Source organism: Vespa velutina, chromosome 1 (assembly GCF_912470025.1).
Source record: "Vespa velutina chromosome 1, iVesVel2.1, whole genome shotgun sequence".
In the NCBI taxonomy this organism is placed as follows: Eukaryota; Metazoa; Arthropoda; class Insecta; order Hymenoptera; family Vespidae; genus Vespa; species Vespa velutina.
This window is the reverse complement of record NC_062188.1, coordinates 3036346-3053780: the sequence shown is the minus strand read 5'-3', so window position 1 is coordinate 3053780 and position 17435 is coordinate 3036346. Positions and strand designations below refer to the sequence as shown.

The window sequence follows — 17435 nt, the reverse complement described above, 5'->3', positions numbered from 1 at the left end:
TTTTTTTTTTTTATATGTAAAATAATTAACATAAAAAAGAGAAAAGAAATAAACTCATAAGAACTTAGATCAGGGCTATTCATTACCCCTACTTTTATAATAATTTATACCGACAATGAGACCAGGCATATTTCTTAATCGAAATTTTGATGAACGAGGTTTCGTTAAAAAAAAAAAAGAAAAAATCATGTTATAAAATGATATTTCTTCGTGAATAATTTATGTATAGATGAAAAGATTTTTTAAAAATTCGTTAAAGCGGGGTCCTTAGAAATTAATGGTAAAGTACAAATCTATTTTACCAACGGTTCAAAATAGATCCCTATTTTACCAACAGTATATACAGATATCGTTGGTAAAATAGGGATCTATTTTGACCATCGATAGTTAGGTAATAATTTTATATCCGACGATATGATCGAATTTTTGTAGATAGTAAAAATAGTGATACATCTGATAAAAACAAGAAATAAATCATATTGCAAATTGTATTTCTTTGAAAATAGATAATTAATTATACAAATTTTCTTTACGAATATGAATATGCTACGATGAAATGTGATGAAGATCTTTAATCATAAACTGTTCATTTCTTTTTTGTTTTAAAGAAAAAATTTTTTCATAAATTTGACCAAGTTATTTTCTCGTTCAAGTCTTCATCTTTAAAATAAGACTTTGTTTATAAAAATCTTCCATGAATTATAGTTAGGCTCACTTTTGGCTTAAGTCATTATAAAATCATTGATAATGAAGAGCCTTAAGATAAAAAAGTAATAGATTGTGTAGTTTAAAAACAAATTATAATATAATGTTTTGTATTTTATTATACTTACAATACATCTTTATAAGAACGAGATACTTTACATGCTCGTAGTTTCAAATTACTTTCAACGCTGTTCTTTACATTAACATCTGAATTAATATTATTAGGATTTATTACAACAGTCATAGATGCATTATTATCAGTTAATTGTACATGCTTTCTACGCCGAGCAAAAATAATGACTTTAGAATTTTCGGACTCTGATCCTTCTTTTTTATTATTTTTCGATGCTTTAACCTTAACAATCTCATTTTCACTATTATCTTCTTCATTTCCTTGGAGATCTTGTGTCGTAGCTGCAACTTCTTGATGAACTTTTACTAATGGCTCCTGTTGATCATTTAATATAGGAACTTGATTATCATAATTGTTATCTGACATATTATATTTATCTTTTGATATATCATTTTCTGTTTTGTGTTTTTCAATAAAAAAAACATTATCTTTAACTATATCTACATTGGAAGTATTAGAAATACTTTCTTCTTCTATTTCATCATTATATTTACAAATAATATTACTTTCTTGTCTAATTGTTTCAACAGAAATTTCTTTAATGGTTCTTGATATATCCTCAGGAAAGTTTTGCATATCGCAAGTGCTATCGGCTTCTTTAGAAGCCTTCTCTAATTGTACAATTTCTTTATCACACTTTTCTTCATTGATATCATTTTTATCAATATCATTGTCAATACATATTAAAAGTGGTATAATATTGTTTGTAGATGTTACCATACAATCCTGTTTATTTTCAACCAAAGGAATATATTTTTCTTCTGAAGTAGTTGTTATAGCTACAATAATATCTTTATCTTTCTCAACTTGATCAATTTTTTTTTTTTTATATTCTATATTTTTACTATATGTTTTCTTTAAACATATACGCGTATTCACTTCGTCAGAAAATTTTGATACATTTTCAAATTGATCAAGAGAATCTTTATGAGTTTCTACATTAGAAATATCCTTTATTTCTTTTGTTTTATTATTTAGATTAGATTTAATGGGAGATACAATTTCGCCATCCTCTAAAATTTCATCGATAGTATTTGTTTTAATTGATTTGTCTGAAATATCATTTTTTTTTTTTGACAGAGATATTATACCTTTCGATTCGTTTATTTCACTTTTCTTTTTCGAAAAAATATTTTCACGTTCTTCCGAATTCTTATCATGCCTTGTAGATTTTAAATATCTCCTATCATAAATTTTATGATTTGTTCTTTCTCTACTCCTACTTCTTTCATGTGATACAGATCTAGAGACATGTGAAATTGAATATTTGCTCCCTTTATTTATTGATGAATTAAAATCTGTAGTACCATATTTTTCAGTAGACCTATTTTTATCTTTATTGCGTAAATCATAGGATCTTCTATCGGAAGATATTAAAGTATCTTCCTCTTTATCTTGAGAATTTCGTCTTCTGTCAAATCTATCTCTGTAATTTCTGTATCGATCATCGTGATATTTATGCTTTCTATCAAAATATTTTGGAAGAGGTGACCTACTCCGTGTATGATTATATCTATTCTTTTCATAATATAGAATACTTTCTTTGGAATAATTATTGTAATCATTGTTGAATTTTTTATAATATTCCTTTTCCTTTCTTCTGTACGCGGTATTATTTGATCTTGTACCTTTATCATATTTGTTATCATTCCAAGTATTTCTTTCAATATAAGAATTACTATTTTCTTCACAATTTAATTTGTCTGTTTTTGTACTAGATATAATACCATGATCATATTCATTAAATGCATCTTCTACAGGAAGACTATTTTTATCTGGACACAAATTTTGTTCTATATCTAATTTTCGTCGTTTGCTAAAGTGTGTATCAACATTATCCAGCCTTTTCTCAGAAACTTTAATATTTAATGCTGGCCTTTGTTGATTTGTCATAGAAACATCATTGTGTTTTGGAATATTAGTATTATCAATAAAATTACATACAGCTTCTTTACTCTTCAAACTCGTATCATCCACATTTAAATTTAATATACTACAGTAAGAATGATTTTCTTTGTCATCGATATTAATTTTGGTATTTTTATCGTCTTTATCTTCTGATAATAAATTTGTCTTATCCTCTTCTTCCAATAATTTCCGTTTCTGTTCTGCTTCTTCTTCCATTATCCTTTTACGCAAACGTTCGGTAAAAACAGTAGTACTACCCATATAAGGTACTTGTAACTTTTTAGATTGATACCTTGTATTGCAAAATTGATCATTATAACTTTCATAATCTGACACAACTTGATCTTCATCAGGGTGATTACAATTAACAGTACTAGAGTTTTGAAAAGTCGTATCAGAAGAACTACTAGCAACTGAATTATACTTATCGTTATTTGAATTTAAATTTTGTAAATTAGACACCGAAGTTCTTTCACTCTCAGAATATTGTTGTACATGACTATATTCATGTAGATTTTGTACAGGCAACTGCTGCATTGATTTGTCATTAATATCTTTTACGTTTCTATTAAAGTGGCCACGTCTAAATGACATATTGTCTACTCTAAAAGGCAATATATTGAAGTTAATAAAAATATAGATTAAAATATATTTACAAAAAAATACTTACTGCTTTCTAAGTTCATCTATCATCTTATCTTTTCGCGTAATTTCGGCCTTGGCTGTTTTAAGTAAAGAAGATAAGTTAACCTCTAAGGTTTCATTAACCTTTTGAAGATTTTCTAATTTTTCCTTAAGCTCGTTAACTTCTTTCTTTAATTCCTCGCATTCTTTCGAAAGAGCTTCATTATTTTTAGAAGGCTAATATAATATAATAGGAATATTTTAATATTCATAGAAATAAAAAATATATATTATAATAATATTTGTATTAAAAAATTCCTTACATTCTCATCATCCTTTATATCGTAATTGGACAAGTCCTCGTAGATATCAAAATCATTATCCATTTTTTTTTTTTTCTATATTTAATATCTTGTTACAGATTTGATATTTAATATCATTTAAATAATAATAATACGATGATTATAACGAAACATTTTTCCCACCAAAAAAAGAGAAATTAAACAATTCGAGATAGGATAACAGCTGATTTTGTAGCGATCACTTTCGTGAAATTGCCGCTAGACGTCGCAACATCGACAATGTTTCTCGCAATTACCCAAATATAGTGCGATAACAATATATATGAGTTCTGAGATATTCTTCATCACGTCTAGGGCAGGGTCCGTTTGTTAGCCTTACTGATGAGTCCTCGCAAACGGACCTGGGACGAAACGTGTTTGTTGTTTTGGGGTGTTGTGATTTAATGTTAGTTTACAATCATTGTTAAATTAAATAAAATCAGATTTAGCCAACGCCGCGCGGTTTTAAAAACTCCATCTTCCATTCTGGCAAATTAAAAGAGTTTTTCAAAGGGGTTCTTTTCCATGGGAATTTAAAAAACTTAATAAAATCCTTCTCTCTCTGCCCGCGCCTTGCCACCCTCTCTCTTTGGTTATCTTCAGTTGGAGAGAGATGTCCGGTTGTGTAATGTTTGTCGTTAAAAAAAAACGATTGAGGTTATGATGATATATATATATATTGTTAGAGATTGTGTTGCCTTAGTTGCCCGCCTAGGGTTAAACAGAATTGCCTGCGACCTTTCTCGCGCTGCTGCCGCGCGTCCTGCCCCGTGCGCCATAAGTTGGTGGGGATCCTACATAGCCCGGCAGGAGCTCCCTTCCCTCTGTCTGTCGAGAGCCTGTGTTCTTCTCGATCCCCAGCGCCCGCGATTTGTTGGTCGTAGAGAGGACAATATTGTAATATTATCATAATACTCTCAAGGTGGGGAGGGAAAAAAGGATTGAATGTTCTCCTATACAAATTTCCCCCCACATACATCTCCTCCAAGCCTCTCCTCCTCGAACTTTCGGAGAGTGTGCTTTACAGCAGTTAAAGAGAGAGAGGAGTGTGAGAGGGAGAAGAGAAAAAAACACTTTCCCTTCCCCTTGCCCGTGCCCCAAATTTCATTCATCTTCGTCCCCCACACACACATATTCACCATGATATCGTGTCTAAGGCAGGGTTTCCTCCGCTCTTATTAAGCCCTACTGATGAGTCCATGAGCGGTGGAGTCCCAGGACGAAACACAACACTCTACCATTCTTTTTTTTTTTTTTTTAGCATAATTTTTTAATCTTCACTAGATACGATGTCGATATGCACATTTGTTTTACGATAAAAGTGTCCTCAAAAAGTTAATTAAAAGACAATATTTTTTATTTTTCACAAAACCAACTAAAACCAAGATTAAAATTTTTAAATATTGAAATTTTATATTAATAGTATATTAAATTTCTCACACGTTATCATCTTTTTAATATTTAATCGAATGTATTATTTTAATATTAATTTATTTTATTTCATGTACATTAAAGATTGTTTAAATAGTTAGCAATATTATCGAAAGTATTAATTTATAAATTCTCTTAAGTTTAAAAAGATTAGAGTTTCGATATGTACTCGTTGGAATGCAAAAGAAAACTGACTCAACAATTTTCAAAATTAATAAAAACACGTATATTGCACATGGCCAAATTTCTCGCGTATTACCAATTTTTATGATATTAAATACATTTTCTTATTTTTGTTCTAGAATCATTTGTCCAAAGATTGACCGAATAAGTAACTTTAAATTCTCTGTGGGAGCATCGTGAAATACATTTCTTTATAAGTATTTCGATGTAGATATCTCAAGAATAATCAATCATTTTTGATTGTATAAAAGATAGTTTATTTATTTTTTGTTTATTCTCTTCATCGTTATAATATCAATATCAATAAAGATTTCAGCAATAACAATGTATATAAAAAGAAAAAAAAAAAAGAAAGAGAAATAAAATTATAGGTACATCGCCATTAAAATATAGTTAATATTTTTATAATCTAACAGCGTTTGTAACAACGTCATATGTATATAAAATTCGTGTATTGTAAAGTATGCATAGAAATATACTAGATGATAATATGAACTTATATAATGTAATATGTCAAAGATATTTCGATTGTTTGACATTAGGTTTCGTTTTAATAAGTGATACGTTTGGAACTGTCAAACTATCGCTACGTTCTTGAAAACTTATCCCAGAAGAATTGGTAGCTACCGAATTAGATTTATCGCTATTGGAATTAGAATTTTGTAATTTGGGCGTCGAGGTTCTACCTTTAAATAGAACCGCCTGTTCCGTACTTTTACTAGCTTCTTTAATAGATATAGAAGAGACATCGCTAAAATCTAATAGATCACCAATTTTAGGATCTATGTGTTTTTTATTTGGAGAAATTATTCTTCTAGCAGTGTTCAACGGCGTTATGTCTGAATTAGACGACGAACTTAGAGCACTTGCTTCTCGTGTTTTCTTTAATGTCGTTATAGCCCAACTAAGTCCTAATTGTTTGAGTGCTGTTTCCATTTCCTCAGATGAAGCATATTTAAGTAAACTCGACGATGGTGTACTCGTAATTTCCGAAATTCCAGATAATTCGCAGAAACTATTCGAACTTGTAGAAGACACTTTACCCTTTTCGTTATCATTTCTATCAAATCTTTGATGTATCAGTTTTGTTTCTTGATCGGACGTATTGCACTGTAATTGTTTATTAACTTTTTCTTTTCCAGTATCTTCAAATGCAACTGCTTTATCTTTCATTCGACATTCCAAATTTATCTCATCTTTCGTTCTTCGCGAAAGATCACATTCTGTACCAACTTCTTGCAATTTTGAAGTAAATACTTCTCCAGGCGACTTTCTCGTAGAAGTTGAAGAAAATGATAACATTTTATTATTACCTACATGCCCTTCAATAGGTAAAGGTGCTACATGAACGGATGGTTTAACAGTCACTGAGGATTTCGTTGTTTGTACTTCCACTGATTTTTTAACTGCTGACTTTTCTGTATATGATTCGTCCATTGCAAACGATTTAGCTGTTGAACTTTTTATATTCATATGACTTTTATTCGCTGTATCTGGCGTATCGAATTCTATTATCGTTGACAATTCATGACCCATAGATTCGATTTCCGTTCTAAAATTGAATAACATTGAATAACATTAAATAGAAAAAAAGAAAAATAGAATTTCTAAAAAATGTATATATATATATATATATTAAAATTATTTTTATACCTATAATATCCACTGTGCAAGGTAACTGGTGGTTTATTTCTCCCATTCACACGATGTCCATTTGTTAAAAAAGATGGTAATACTTTAGGTATACCAGCAAGTAGAGGCTCAAAAGTTACATCCTTTTCAGACTATAAAGTATATCAACAATAGTTATTTAAAAATGTCCAATTTTTATTATTATATAATAATATGTATGAAAAATTGTAATTTACCTTTACATTAATATCGGTAGCTTGTACAGGAACATCATTTCCCTCGCTTTTGGGAGGACTGCTTGATGGTTTCGAACTATCAGATTTCGTAAGTAGAGATGTATCTTTATTTTCATAATTACCAATTTTTTTAAATGCAGGTATATCGTTCGATTTAGTTTTACTTTGTTCTAAAATCTCTTTTGAAAGTTCTTCGATTGTATTACTTTCTTGAATTGGAATTTTAGCCGGAGGCCAAGAATTACGTTCAGGCGTAACCGTTGTCATTGTTGCTAATGATTTATGAGGAGGCATTTTAAATCTATTCAGTTTTATATTCACTTTCTCTTCTTTTATTATTCGTGGTTTAGATTTAGTTTTACACGACGTAGACTTATCAATGTTATGTTCAACAGTTGTACTTACTGGTTGTTCAAATTTATTTTTAATTTGAGAATCTATTACTTGAATGTCTGCATCTTTATTAATGGCTTCAGTTTGCATAATAGCATTCTGTGATTCATGAAGTGTTTTTGCAAGTTGACGATGTATTGCTTCTATATTTTCTACTAATCTTTGAACATTCTTCATACTGCTTTGCATTTCCGGATGTATTTTCATGAAACTAATATCATCGTGAGGGCTTATTACAGAAAGTTCCATACCTAAAAAGGAAAAAAAAAGAAAAGAACAAATTATATACAATTAACGCATTTAATAAAATAAAGTAGACGTGCTTTATTATCAATGTTTAACGTTGAGTTAGCAATATAACTTACCTCTTTGTTCACTTCGAACTTTTTCAATAAGATCGGTCAAAGAAGCTATTCTCTCGGTACACGTATTTTGAAGATCTTCATATTTCTTAAGAATTTCTGGACAATTTTTTAACGCAAAATCTTGTATATCTTCAAGTTGAACGTGTAATAATTTGCATTGAGGATTTTGACAAGAACATGATTTAGATAAAACAGGTGAATATTGGGAGTATACGCTTTGCCCAGATGATACGTCTTTTTGCCTTTCATAAATAGGTGAATCTCTATCCTTTTTGCTAAAAGATTTTATGTTATCATCTACTCCATCGCCATATCTAAGTACTTTGCCAATTTTTTCAGGATGAGGTATATTGGATGGTATCATCATAGTACGAGGAGAAGGAGTTTCTGGTGTTGATACAGGACTGATATCTCTTTTTGCTCTTTCTGTAGCACTGAGTATCGAAGAATTTAATAATTCTAAAATAGGTGTTGTATTACTTCCAATAAAAATTCGTCTTTTAGGTTCCAAAGGTGGTGGGCTAGCAAATGATGTAGAAGTATCTGAGGTATCTTTTACTTTGATTTTTTTTTTAGATTTGATCACAGGAATTTCATACGGGCCACGTATAGAAGAATCTTGTGTATTTAATGACGAATACATTACAGAACTTTCTATGCTACTATCTATAGTTGGTCTTGTATCATCAGGAGGATCCACGTTGACATCCAATCCATTCTTTTTGAAATGAATATTAATTTTTCGCGGACTATTACGACAGGAGCTTGGTAAAGATTTAGAAAATCTTTTTACAGGAGAAGATATTTTACTTGGTGGTGCAGAATGTGATTTAGATATACCTCCTCTCGTCGGCGTTCGTTTAGATACTTTCAATGCACTTTTCTTTTTCTTCGGGGTAACTTTTACCTCTTTATTATCAATATCAATGATAACACCAGTGATCACAGAGTTGTTTGAACCACTGCTACTGTCTTCTACTTCAGGAGTAATGACTCTAATTATAGGTTCAATCGGATAATGTTTAATAGGAACTTCTTTGACGGCGTTTAATTCATTGGTCGCATCACTGTCGATTGCTTTTAATTCTACTTGAACACCTTTATCCTCGGCTATACCAGCATCTTGTAACGTTGACGTTTGTACAGCCATTTCGCATTTTTTTGACACACTCGTTTTTTTAGGTTTCTTAGAAATTTTATTATCTTCTCCGTTGGACATATTTATCAATGTTACTTCAGGAGATAGGCACGTCTGTCGATGCATTTTTTTTTGTGGCTCATCACATTTATCAGGTTCAGTCAAAGATGTTATACTTGCATGATAAATATTATCCGGCAAACTTGTACCAAATTCCTTCAATAACAACATTTTTTGTCTCTCAACCTTTTTTAACATGTCTAGTATCAACTCGTCGCGTGAAATCTTTCGTCCTTTATCTTTACTTTTTGGTGATTTAACCATAGATACATGATCATCAACGAAATGTGGTTCCTTCCAAGTACCTTCTGCCTTTTTATCATGATTTTCAAATTGTTTAACCGGTTCAAGAGTAATTACTCTCTCCATAAGATTTGGACAGTGACTTGCACAACAACTTTTATCAGTCATGGCTTCAAATTTTCGATTTAATTTTTTTTTCTGTTCCTTTTGTAATTCTCTCCTACGAGATTTTCTTAACTGTACGTCATTCATCTATTAAACAAATTAAATCTACTTTATCATAAAGGTTGATATATCATAAATGTTTGTACACACACATATGAGATTTTTTTTTTTTTATGATATTATATAATACTTACTGGATCACATTGAACATCACTAGCTTTTAATTTTCTTTCTTCAGACGAAAGATGGTCTAAACTTTTCATAAGTGTTTGGTAGTCGGATCGTACTTTTTCACGCAAAATTGCATCATCGCCCCGTTTCTGAGAAGCAAATTTGTGAGTTTCAGTCACATGAGACTCAACACTTTCAGTACGTTCTACCTCTCGAGCTGCATCTACTGCATTTGGCTGTAAAATATATATAAATATTTATATAAAAAAAATATATATATTGTATATATTATGTAGAAAAAATGTTAAAATGTTAAATTTCATTATAAAGTACAAACCTCATTTCTTATATCCAATCTTTCAACTACATCAAGTGGTCTATTATAATTATTTCTTTGACGCGTAGTATGATCATACAATTGCACTTTACTATCTCTGAAGGATGTATGATGTTTTGGAGTTCTAATACAAGTTGATTGTTCGCATACATCAGAAAAATATGAGGAATCATCACTAAGCGAAGGACTCTCATTGCTCATCAAATCCGATGAATCTTGTACATAATCTCCTGGGTTATACCTTAAATATAAAAAGAATTTCCAAATAATACATTTGAAAAAATAACACTTATTGTATATTAAAATATACCTTGCTAATTTTTGTGCTTTTGCAGAAATACTTAAAATTGGCACCGTCTGACGTGGACTTTTATCATCCTGAGCTATATAATTTGTATGTACAATATTATCAGTATTTTCTGATTTTTTATCAGACTTAGTTGTAGTAATACATTTTTGTGATACTTCATTTTGCACGTGGATTTTTTCTCTAGGTGAAAGTTGCAACGGCGAATCACTTTCTTGAGATTCTTCATTATCCTGTAAAAAAAAACAAAAAAAAAAAAAAAAATATACCTATACATAGTCATAACAACTATATATGAAGAAAGTACAATACCTTTTCAATATTCCTTGTTTTTTTCGCAGGAGATTTAGTAGAAGCAAGTCTTTTAATCTTTTTCTTTTTAGCAGATTTACTTGAATTATCATTCGTTTTATCCTGTTGTAAAGACGTTCTGTTCTCTTGACTTAAATTTCTATAAGATTCATCCTGACTCGCAGTTTTTCTTGAAAGTTCAGCAACCAAGGATGATCTTTTGTTTTCCAATTCCCTAACCTGCTGCAATCTTTGTCGATGCATAGTATGTTGATCATCCTTTTACACAGGTTTTATTTAATATTTATAATGGCCTTTACGATATAAGTTATCAAGAAATTTTAATACTCTGTGTTAAAGTATAAAGTTATAAGAAAATATATTATTTACCTTTTCAACTTTTTTCAATTGTTCTAAAGCTTCTTTACCCCTTTTCAAAGCAATTTCCCTATTTCTTTCAGTTTCATCTTCTATATCAGCAATTGCTTCAGATTCTAAAATAGCATCTAAATGTGCCTGACCAATATTTTCCATATCTTCTTGATACCTTTGTTGAATTTCCATAATTTTTCTCTCATGAAAACGTTTGAGTTCAGATTTTTCATCTTTTTCTAACTTTTCTAACTCTTGTTGTGCAATATTTTTAGCCCTTTCCAAAAGTCTATTAGAAATTTCTTTAGATTGCTGTCTAACCTATAAGCAAGTATATACATATATATATATATAATATATATATATATATATACATATGTAAAACATATTAAAAATATTTTCTACAAAATATTATTCATTAGAAATATAAACAATATTATAAGATGATTTATCTACAACACACCTGTTCTAGACGCAATCTTCGTCGACGGTCACGTTCATTTTTCTTAATTTGGTCTAAATCCGACAATACCACTCTTCCACGACGTATATTTATTGGATTACCACTGACTGTGACGTTTATCGACATTTTTTTTTATGATAAACAATTGAATTTAATCATTAAATTATTCTTAACATCGATAAATGAACGTCTGACACACTGTGACATACATAAAGACGGCGTTATTTCGTTCCCTACTCGTGTTCAACTCAAATTTAAAATGATAAAAAGCAAGTATAAACGATCGTTCGCGCCTTTCGCCAATGAACGTATTCTAGTGAATGGACCAATCGTGTACAAGTTGAAACACAACACGATTGGACGAACGAACATGTATACTTCCATTTGTTTTTTTTTCTTTTTTAAGTAAAACCCTGTAGAACCCAGTTTGATGCAACGTTGCAATTTTTCTTAACATCTGATTGGTTGTAATTGCATATTTTCTTTTCAAAGAGATTTTTGTTTTTCAACGATGCATTTTTAATGGAATCTCTAATCGTTTTATTCGCCGTTCTTAGTTATTGATTAACCTCATTGATATTTATCATTAATATATATATATATATATATATATATATATATATATTATTTAACGAAGATATTACTCGAATGAGATTTTTTTTCGTTTGATTGAAAATTCGAAAAGTGATACTTTTGAAATCTGATACAAGATGGCACAACTACATTACGTCATTATTTCGATCTCAGTAAGAAGATTAGGTAACATCGAATGTATTACCAAAATGCACGAGAAATGATATACATATAACGTACCTTCGATCACGAATGACGACAGTACACATGAAACTATACTGATACTATCATCTATCTCTTTGCATACAATTTTCAGATTAATTTGTGCTGTGTAGTTCAAAAAACAAATTCACAACGGCGTGCAGCAATCGAAGTTCAAACGAGAGTGCGTAATATATGTTTAAGAAAAAAAAAAAAAAAAAAAGAAAAAAAAAATCATAAAGAATAAAAAAAGATTAAAAAAAAAAAGGAAAAAAAAAAAGAAATCCCATCATACCATTGAATCATCTTACGAGATACATATACATATGTACATATTTGTATGGTCCACGTATTTGTCATGCTAGCGAATAGGCATTTCACACGCCATTCATGTTAGTATACGTTTATTACTATACTACCTATTCATACTGGATTCTCTTTCAAGATCATATACTTGCTATAATCATTATTGAAAGTTTTTAATTACTCTATTATAGAACTGACAACGCATACGCAAAAGTATAACATTAGTTAACCAAAAAAAAAGAGAGGAAAAAAAAAATAAAACGGATTAAGAAATATTCGAAGAAACATGGAATTCATGAAGTTTTCGTATTACAACGATAACGACAATATAATACGATATATGAACACTCGAATACATTTTTTAACAGATACATATATACATATTTGTGCACATTCTATAGGCGTATATACGTTCCACCTATTAAAGTTCTAGGTCATGATGCAAGAGACAAGATCACACTTAAAATTCAATACGAGGCCTACGTTAGTCGTATTAATCCTAGCTACGTTATTATATCATTTTTATTATTTCGGAAGGAATGGTAAATTTTTTTTTCTTTCTCTCTCTCTCTCTCTCTCTCTCTCGTTTTTTTTTTTTGTTGTTTCCTTTTTACTATATATTTCAGTTACATCATCTACATCATCTGTATCGTCATCATCAATCGTCATCGTCGTATATACATAAGTCGTCGCAATCATGAATGAAAATCTTTTTTTTTTATACATTAAATTTATATATCTCAATACATCGATAGCTAAACTGTTACATTATCACGTTTTAATTATGCAATAATTAAACAAACTATATATATATATATATATATATATATATATATATATATATATATATATATATATATGTATATGTATATATAGTTTCATTCAAGGCGATGCGCTTCTGTGACATGAATATTGCAATATTTTGTGAATATTTTTTTTTTTTTATTTCATCAGTTAATTTAACTTTTAGATTGCAACGATAAAATTATCTTTTGATATACGCTTTTCCAAAGTTCAAATAATGCTCAAACGAAATTATCACGATCTTGAATGGAGAGTATCATTTTGTTTTCGTAAAATCGATGTCGAAAGCTAGACTTTACGTCATTATCTATAAACGTACATAGTTGCTAATGTTATGATTAAGAAGTTATGATGTTATAATTAAATAAATTACATACACATATATATATATATATACCTTTCAGTGATATGAATACTGCAATATTTTTTAAATAGTAATTTTTTTATTTTGTTTTTCTTCTCTCCTTTTAACTTCAGTTCATTTAACTTATTCAACGATAACATTTTAATATACGCGACCATAATTATTATTGCTTTTCGAAAGCTCACATAATGTTTTGCTTTTGTGAAAACAACGTCGAAAGCTATAAATGTTACGTCATTATGTCATTATCTATAAAAAATCAGTTTTTAATTGTTTCGATTATTACATTTATATAAGATACAAAAAAAAAATTTTTATATCAGAATCTTTACGTTACTATGGTAACGATATTGTAACCTACGCAATTTTTATTTTTATTTTTATTTTTAACTCCTTTTTATTTTTTTTTTCTTTTTTTCTTTTTTTTTTTTTGTTACTTAACTTTAATTAATTTTTAATGATTCTAGTTCAATAATACGAATATTATATGTTGATATATTGTACAAGCAAATAAATACTATCGCGTTAAGAGTTCAGATAAAAATGTATTAATCGCATTGAATGAAGCAAATAGCATCGCGTGAAGAGAGAGGAGAAGTGAAAACTGAATTTAATAAAGCGATTTTGAATAAAGTAACTTAGTAAGCATCCGACCATTATACGGTTAGGATCAATTTTTTATACCTTGGTCATTGACTGTACGTACACGAACACTTTCACTTTCGCATTCCGTCTTGAATATTCTTTATTCCTTTGTCGTGTCACACAAAATGTATTTCATTAAACTAGGATTAACGACGTATTTATTTTTGTTATTAAGTTCATTTGTATTCTCAGGTAAATCCAACGAATTTCGTTTGGAACTCGTACAAGTAGTAAGTATAAAAATTTCATGTAATTTATTTCTATTTATTCGATAAGAAAATGTTAAGAAGAAATTTGTATATATATATATATATATATATACACACACACACACACACACACACATATATATATATTTTTTTTTTTCAAATAAAAAAAAATTAATTATTTAAAAATATTATATATATATATATATATTTCTATGGGTAATTATATAAATTAAAATGATCTAAATTTTTATCAATTTTTATCAAATAGTCGACGAATTCTTTTTGTTTTTACTTTATATTTGTAATCGTCATGTATTAAATTTTTAACAAAAAATTTTATTTTATAATTACAGTTATTTAGACATGGAGAACGAACACCGCTTGCTAAAGAAATGTATCCTAATGATCCTCATTATGGATCTAATTACGAACCATGGAGTGTCGCTCAATTGACAAATGTAAGTATTAATAAAATCATTTTTAAATTATCGCGATAAGAAATATTTTGATTAGATAAACGATACTTACATCAGATTCTTCGTAACATGTAATAGATCGTTTATCATACTTAAGCTTAAAAATTATTATATCGAAGTCAATAGTTTTGTTTGTCTCTAAGAACAAAATATTTTTCATACAAATAGATATAATAAATAATATCTACCAGTTATTACAAAATATATATTCTCGTTTATACATCGGTTTTTTTTCTGTTTATTAGTATTAACATTTTTAACGTCAATTTTATTTCTTTATATATGTATGGAAAAAAAAAAGAAAAAGAAAAATTTGAAATTTTTATTAGAAATAAAATCTCACCATCATTATAATTATATTTTTCTTTTCGATTACGAAATAATAATTTTAACAGATTTTCTCAATTATTTATAATAAAATGAGGTACATAAATGCAAATTTATTCAATATTATACGAAATAAATTTTTCTTCTTTTTCTTTTTTTTTTTTTTTTTTATTATCGTAAAAATTATAAATTTTACTTATCTTTATACATTTTTCTATATATATTTTTATACGTTTTTCAGGTAGGAAAAATGCGTGAATATTCAATCGGAAAAATGTTGAGAGAACGTTACAACGATTTCTTGGGTGATATATATCACCCTAAAGACGTATATGCTCGTAGCACGGATATCGATCGGACTAAAATGTCTCTATACTTAGTTTTAGCAGGTCTTTATCCACCATCAAAAGAACTGAATTGGAATTCAAATTTACCATGGTTAGCCATTCCCACGCATTATGCTCCAGAAAGGGTGGATAATTTGTTAAGACCTCAAGCTTGTCCAATGTTTGTATTTTCAAATATCATCGATACGATATAAGAAAAATATAAGAAAAGATTTTAATTTATATATTTTATTATAGGTACGAAAAAGCTTTAGAAGAAGTTAGGGAATTGCAGGAGGTACGTGAGAAAAGTGCAGTTTATACGGACGTATTAAAATATCTTACAGAAAATACTGGTATGGAAGTTAATACTTTATCGGCGGCTTACGAAATTTTTAATTTATTGACAGCACAGGTAATATATAATTGTGAATGTGTAATATGTTCATATTTTAATCACATTCATATTTAGTTATAAAATTGATTATTATATTATCTTATTTTAGAAAAATTTGAATTTAACGTTACCAGAATGGTGTACCGAGAATATTTATAAAAAGATGGAGGATATCGTATTTCTCGAATATGAAATTCGTTCGTATACGCCAAAATTGAAACGTTTAACTGGCGGCATGTTAATCAGGAAATTTATTGAAAATATGAATATAAATGGGAAACAAAAGAATCCTCGGAAAATTTATCTTTATAGTGGTCATGAAATTAATATCGCAGCTTTTACAAGAGCACACGACATTCATATACCTAAATTACCTAGTTATGGTTCGACAATTATAGTAGAAAAATTACGTAATACGGAAGGAAAACTTTTCATTAAGGTAGTAAAATTTTTTGTTTCTCTCTTTAGATTTATAATGGATTATAGTAAAAGAATAATTCATTTATTCATATATTTTTTCTCTTTTTATTTTTATATTTCATTGACAGATGCTTCTTTGGACTGGTGTTACTGAAGAATTAATTACACTTAAACTTAAAAATTGTGATGAGATTTGCCCAATAGATACATATTTAGAAATTGTGAAAGACATTATTCCTTCTGATGATGACACAAATTGCTACTGGAATACAATAACAAAAGAAGAATTAAAAAATCTATATACCGATAGAATATATCTAAATTAATTTATATAATTTTACACATAGTATTTTTATAAATATTATCTTTTTCTTAAATTAAAATTATTCCGATTATATGCAATATTATCGAGGCAATTAAATCTTCTTAGGTAAGAAAATTCTACTATCTATGCTTTATTTATTAATTATTGATAATCTCTTGTAATAATTCTATTTTTTTTTTTGCATCCAACAAATTATATAATATAATTATAAATTATATAATATAATTATATAATTTGTTGGATGCAAAAATTTCAAAATTAATATTATATAATTTCAAAAAATACATTACTAGATCACATGATTTCAAATTTAAAGGTGATTGGATGAGCAGTCGAAGTTTATTGGTGAAGTGAGATCCAATCATCGTCGAGATAGATATACCTTACGCTAATCAATATCATTTGTTATTCCGAGCAATAGTATACGTATTAATTAACCTGTACAAATAATATTAATAAAATCGAACAAAATTATATGTAGAATAAAATAAAAAAGAATTTATAGAATAAATAAAGCACATTTTTTTTTTATCAAAAAATATTATTATATTTGGGATATTCTTA

General features: G+C 28.5%; 3 protein-coding genes across 10 annotated transcripts; 1 reads left to right on the top strand and 2 right to left on the bottom strand.

The window, feature by feature from the left end:
• Nucleotides 1–543: 543 nt before the first annotated feature.
• Nucleotides 544–3956, bottom strand: LOC124955578 (putative uncharacterized protein DDB_G0282133). Its single transcript, XM_047510192.1, has 4 exons — nucleotides 3694–3956; nucleotides 3417–3607; nucleotides 834–3350; nucleotides 544–756 (listed from the first exon to the last, which is right to left on the bottom strand). The coding sequence occupies exons 1-4, from the start codon at nucleotides 3754–3756 to the stop codon at nucleotides 723–725; spliced, it is 2805 nt and encodes a 934-aa protein (XP_047366148.1). The 5' UTR covers nucleotides 3757–3956; the 3' UTR covers nucleotides 544–722.
• A 1227-nt stretch (nucleotides 3957–5183) lies between these two features.
• Nucleotides 5184–11758, bottom strand: LOC124949604. Of its 3 annotated transcripts, none has more exons than XM_047494941.1 (10): nucleotides 11499–11758; nucleotides 11054–11356; nucleotides 10685–10942; nucleotides 10376–10605; nucleotides 10066–10306; nucleotides 9752–9964; nucleotides 7952–9644; nucleotides 7194–7837; nucleotides 6979–7109; nucleotides 5184–6877 (listed from the first exon to the last, which is right to left on the bottom strand). In XM_047494941.1, the coding sequence occupies exons 1-10, from the start codon at nucleotides 11622–11624 to the stop codon at nucleotides 5839–5841; spliced, it is 4878 nt and encodes a 1625-aa protein (XP_047350897.1). In that variant the 5' UTR covers nucleotides 11625–11758; the 3' UTR covers nucleotides 5184–5838. The 3 variants fall into 3 exon arrangements, with proteins under 3 accessions (XP_047350897.1, XP_047350906.1, XP_047350916.1); XM_047494950.1 differs by having other exon boundaries at nucleotides 11054–11351; nucleotides 11499–11640; XM_047494960.1 differs by lacking the exon at nucleotides 11499–11758 and having other exon boundaries at nucleotides 10685–10977; nucleotides 11054–11191.
• Nucleotides 11759–12277: 519 nt separating this feature from the next.
• LOC124949828 (venom acid phosphatase Acph-1-like) lies at nucleotides 12278–17248 on the top strand. 6 transcript variants are annotated; one of them, XR_007101173.1, is made up of 9 exons: nucleotides 12501–12664; nucleotides 12770–13120; nucleotides 14584–14621; nucleotides 14954–15058; nucleotides 15645–15910; nucleotides 15988–16144; nucleotides 16236–16565; nucleotides 16675–16976; nucleotides 17188–17248. XR_007101173.1 is itself a non-coding variant. In XM_047495559.1 (8 exons), exons 2-8 carry the CDS (start codon nucleotides 13015–13017, stop codon nucleotides 16870–16872), a joined length of 1200 nt encoding a protein of 399 aa, XP_047351515.1. In that variant the 5' UTR covers nucleotides 12501–12664; nucleotides 12770–13014; the 3' UTR covers nucleotides 16873–17248. The 6 variants fall into 6 exon arrangements, 4 of the variants coding, with proteins under 4 accessions (XP_047351545.1, XP_047351530.1, XP_047351515.1 ...); XR_007101174.1 differs by having other exon boundaries at nucleotides 17165–17248; XM_047495559.1 differs by having other exon boundaries at nucleotides 16675–17248.
• The last annotated feature ends 187 nt before the right edge of the window (nucleotides 17249–17435 follow it).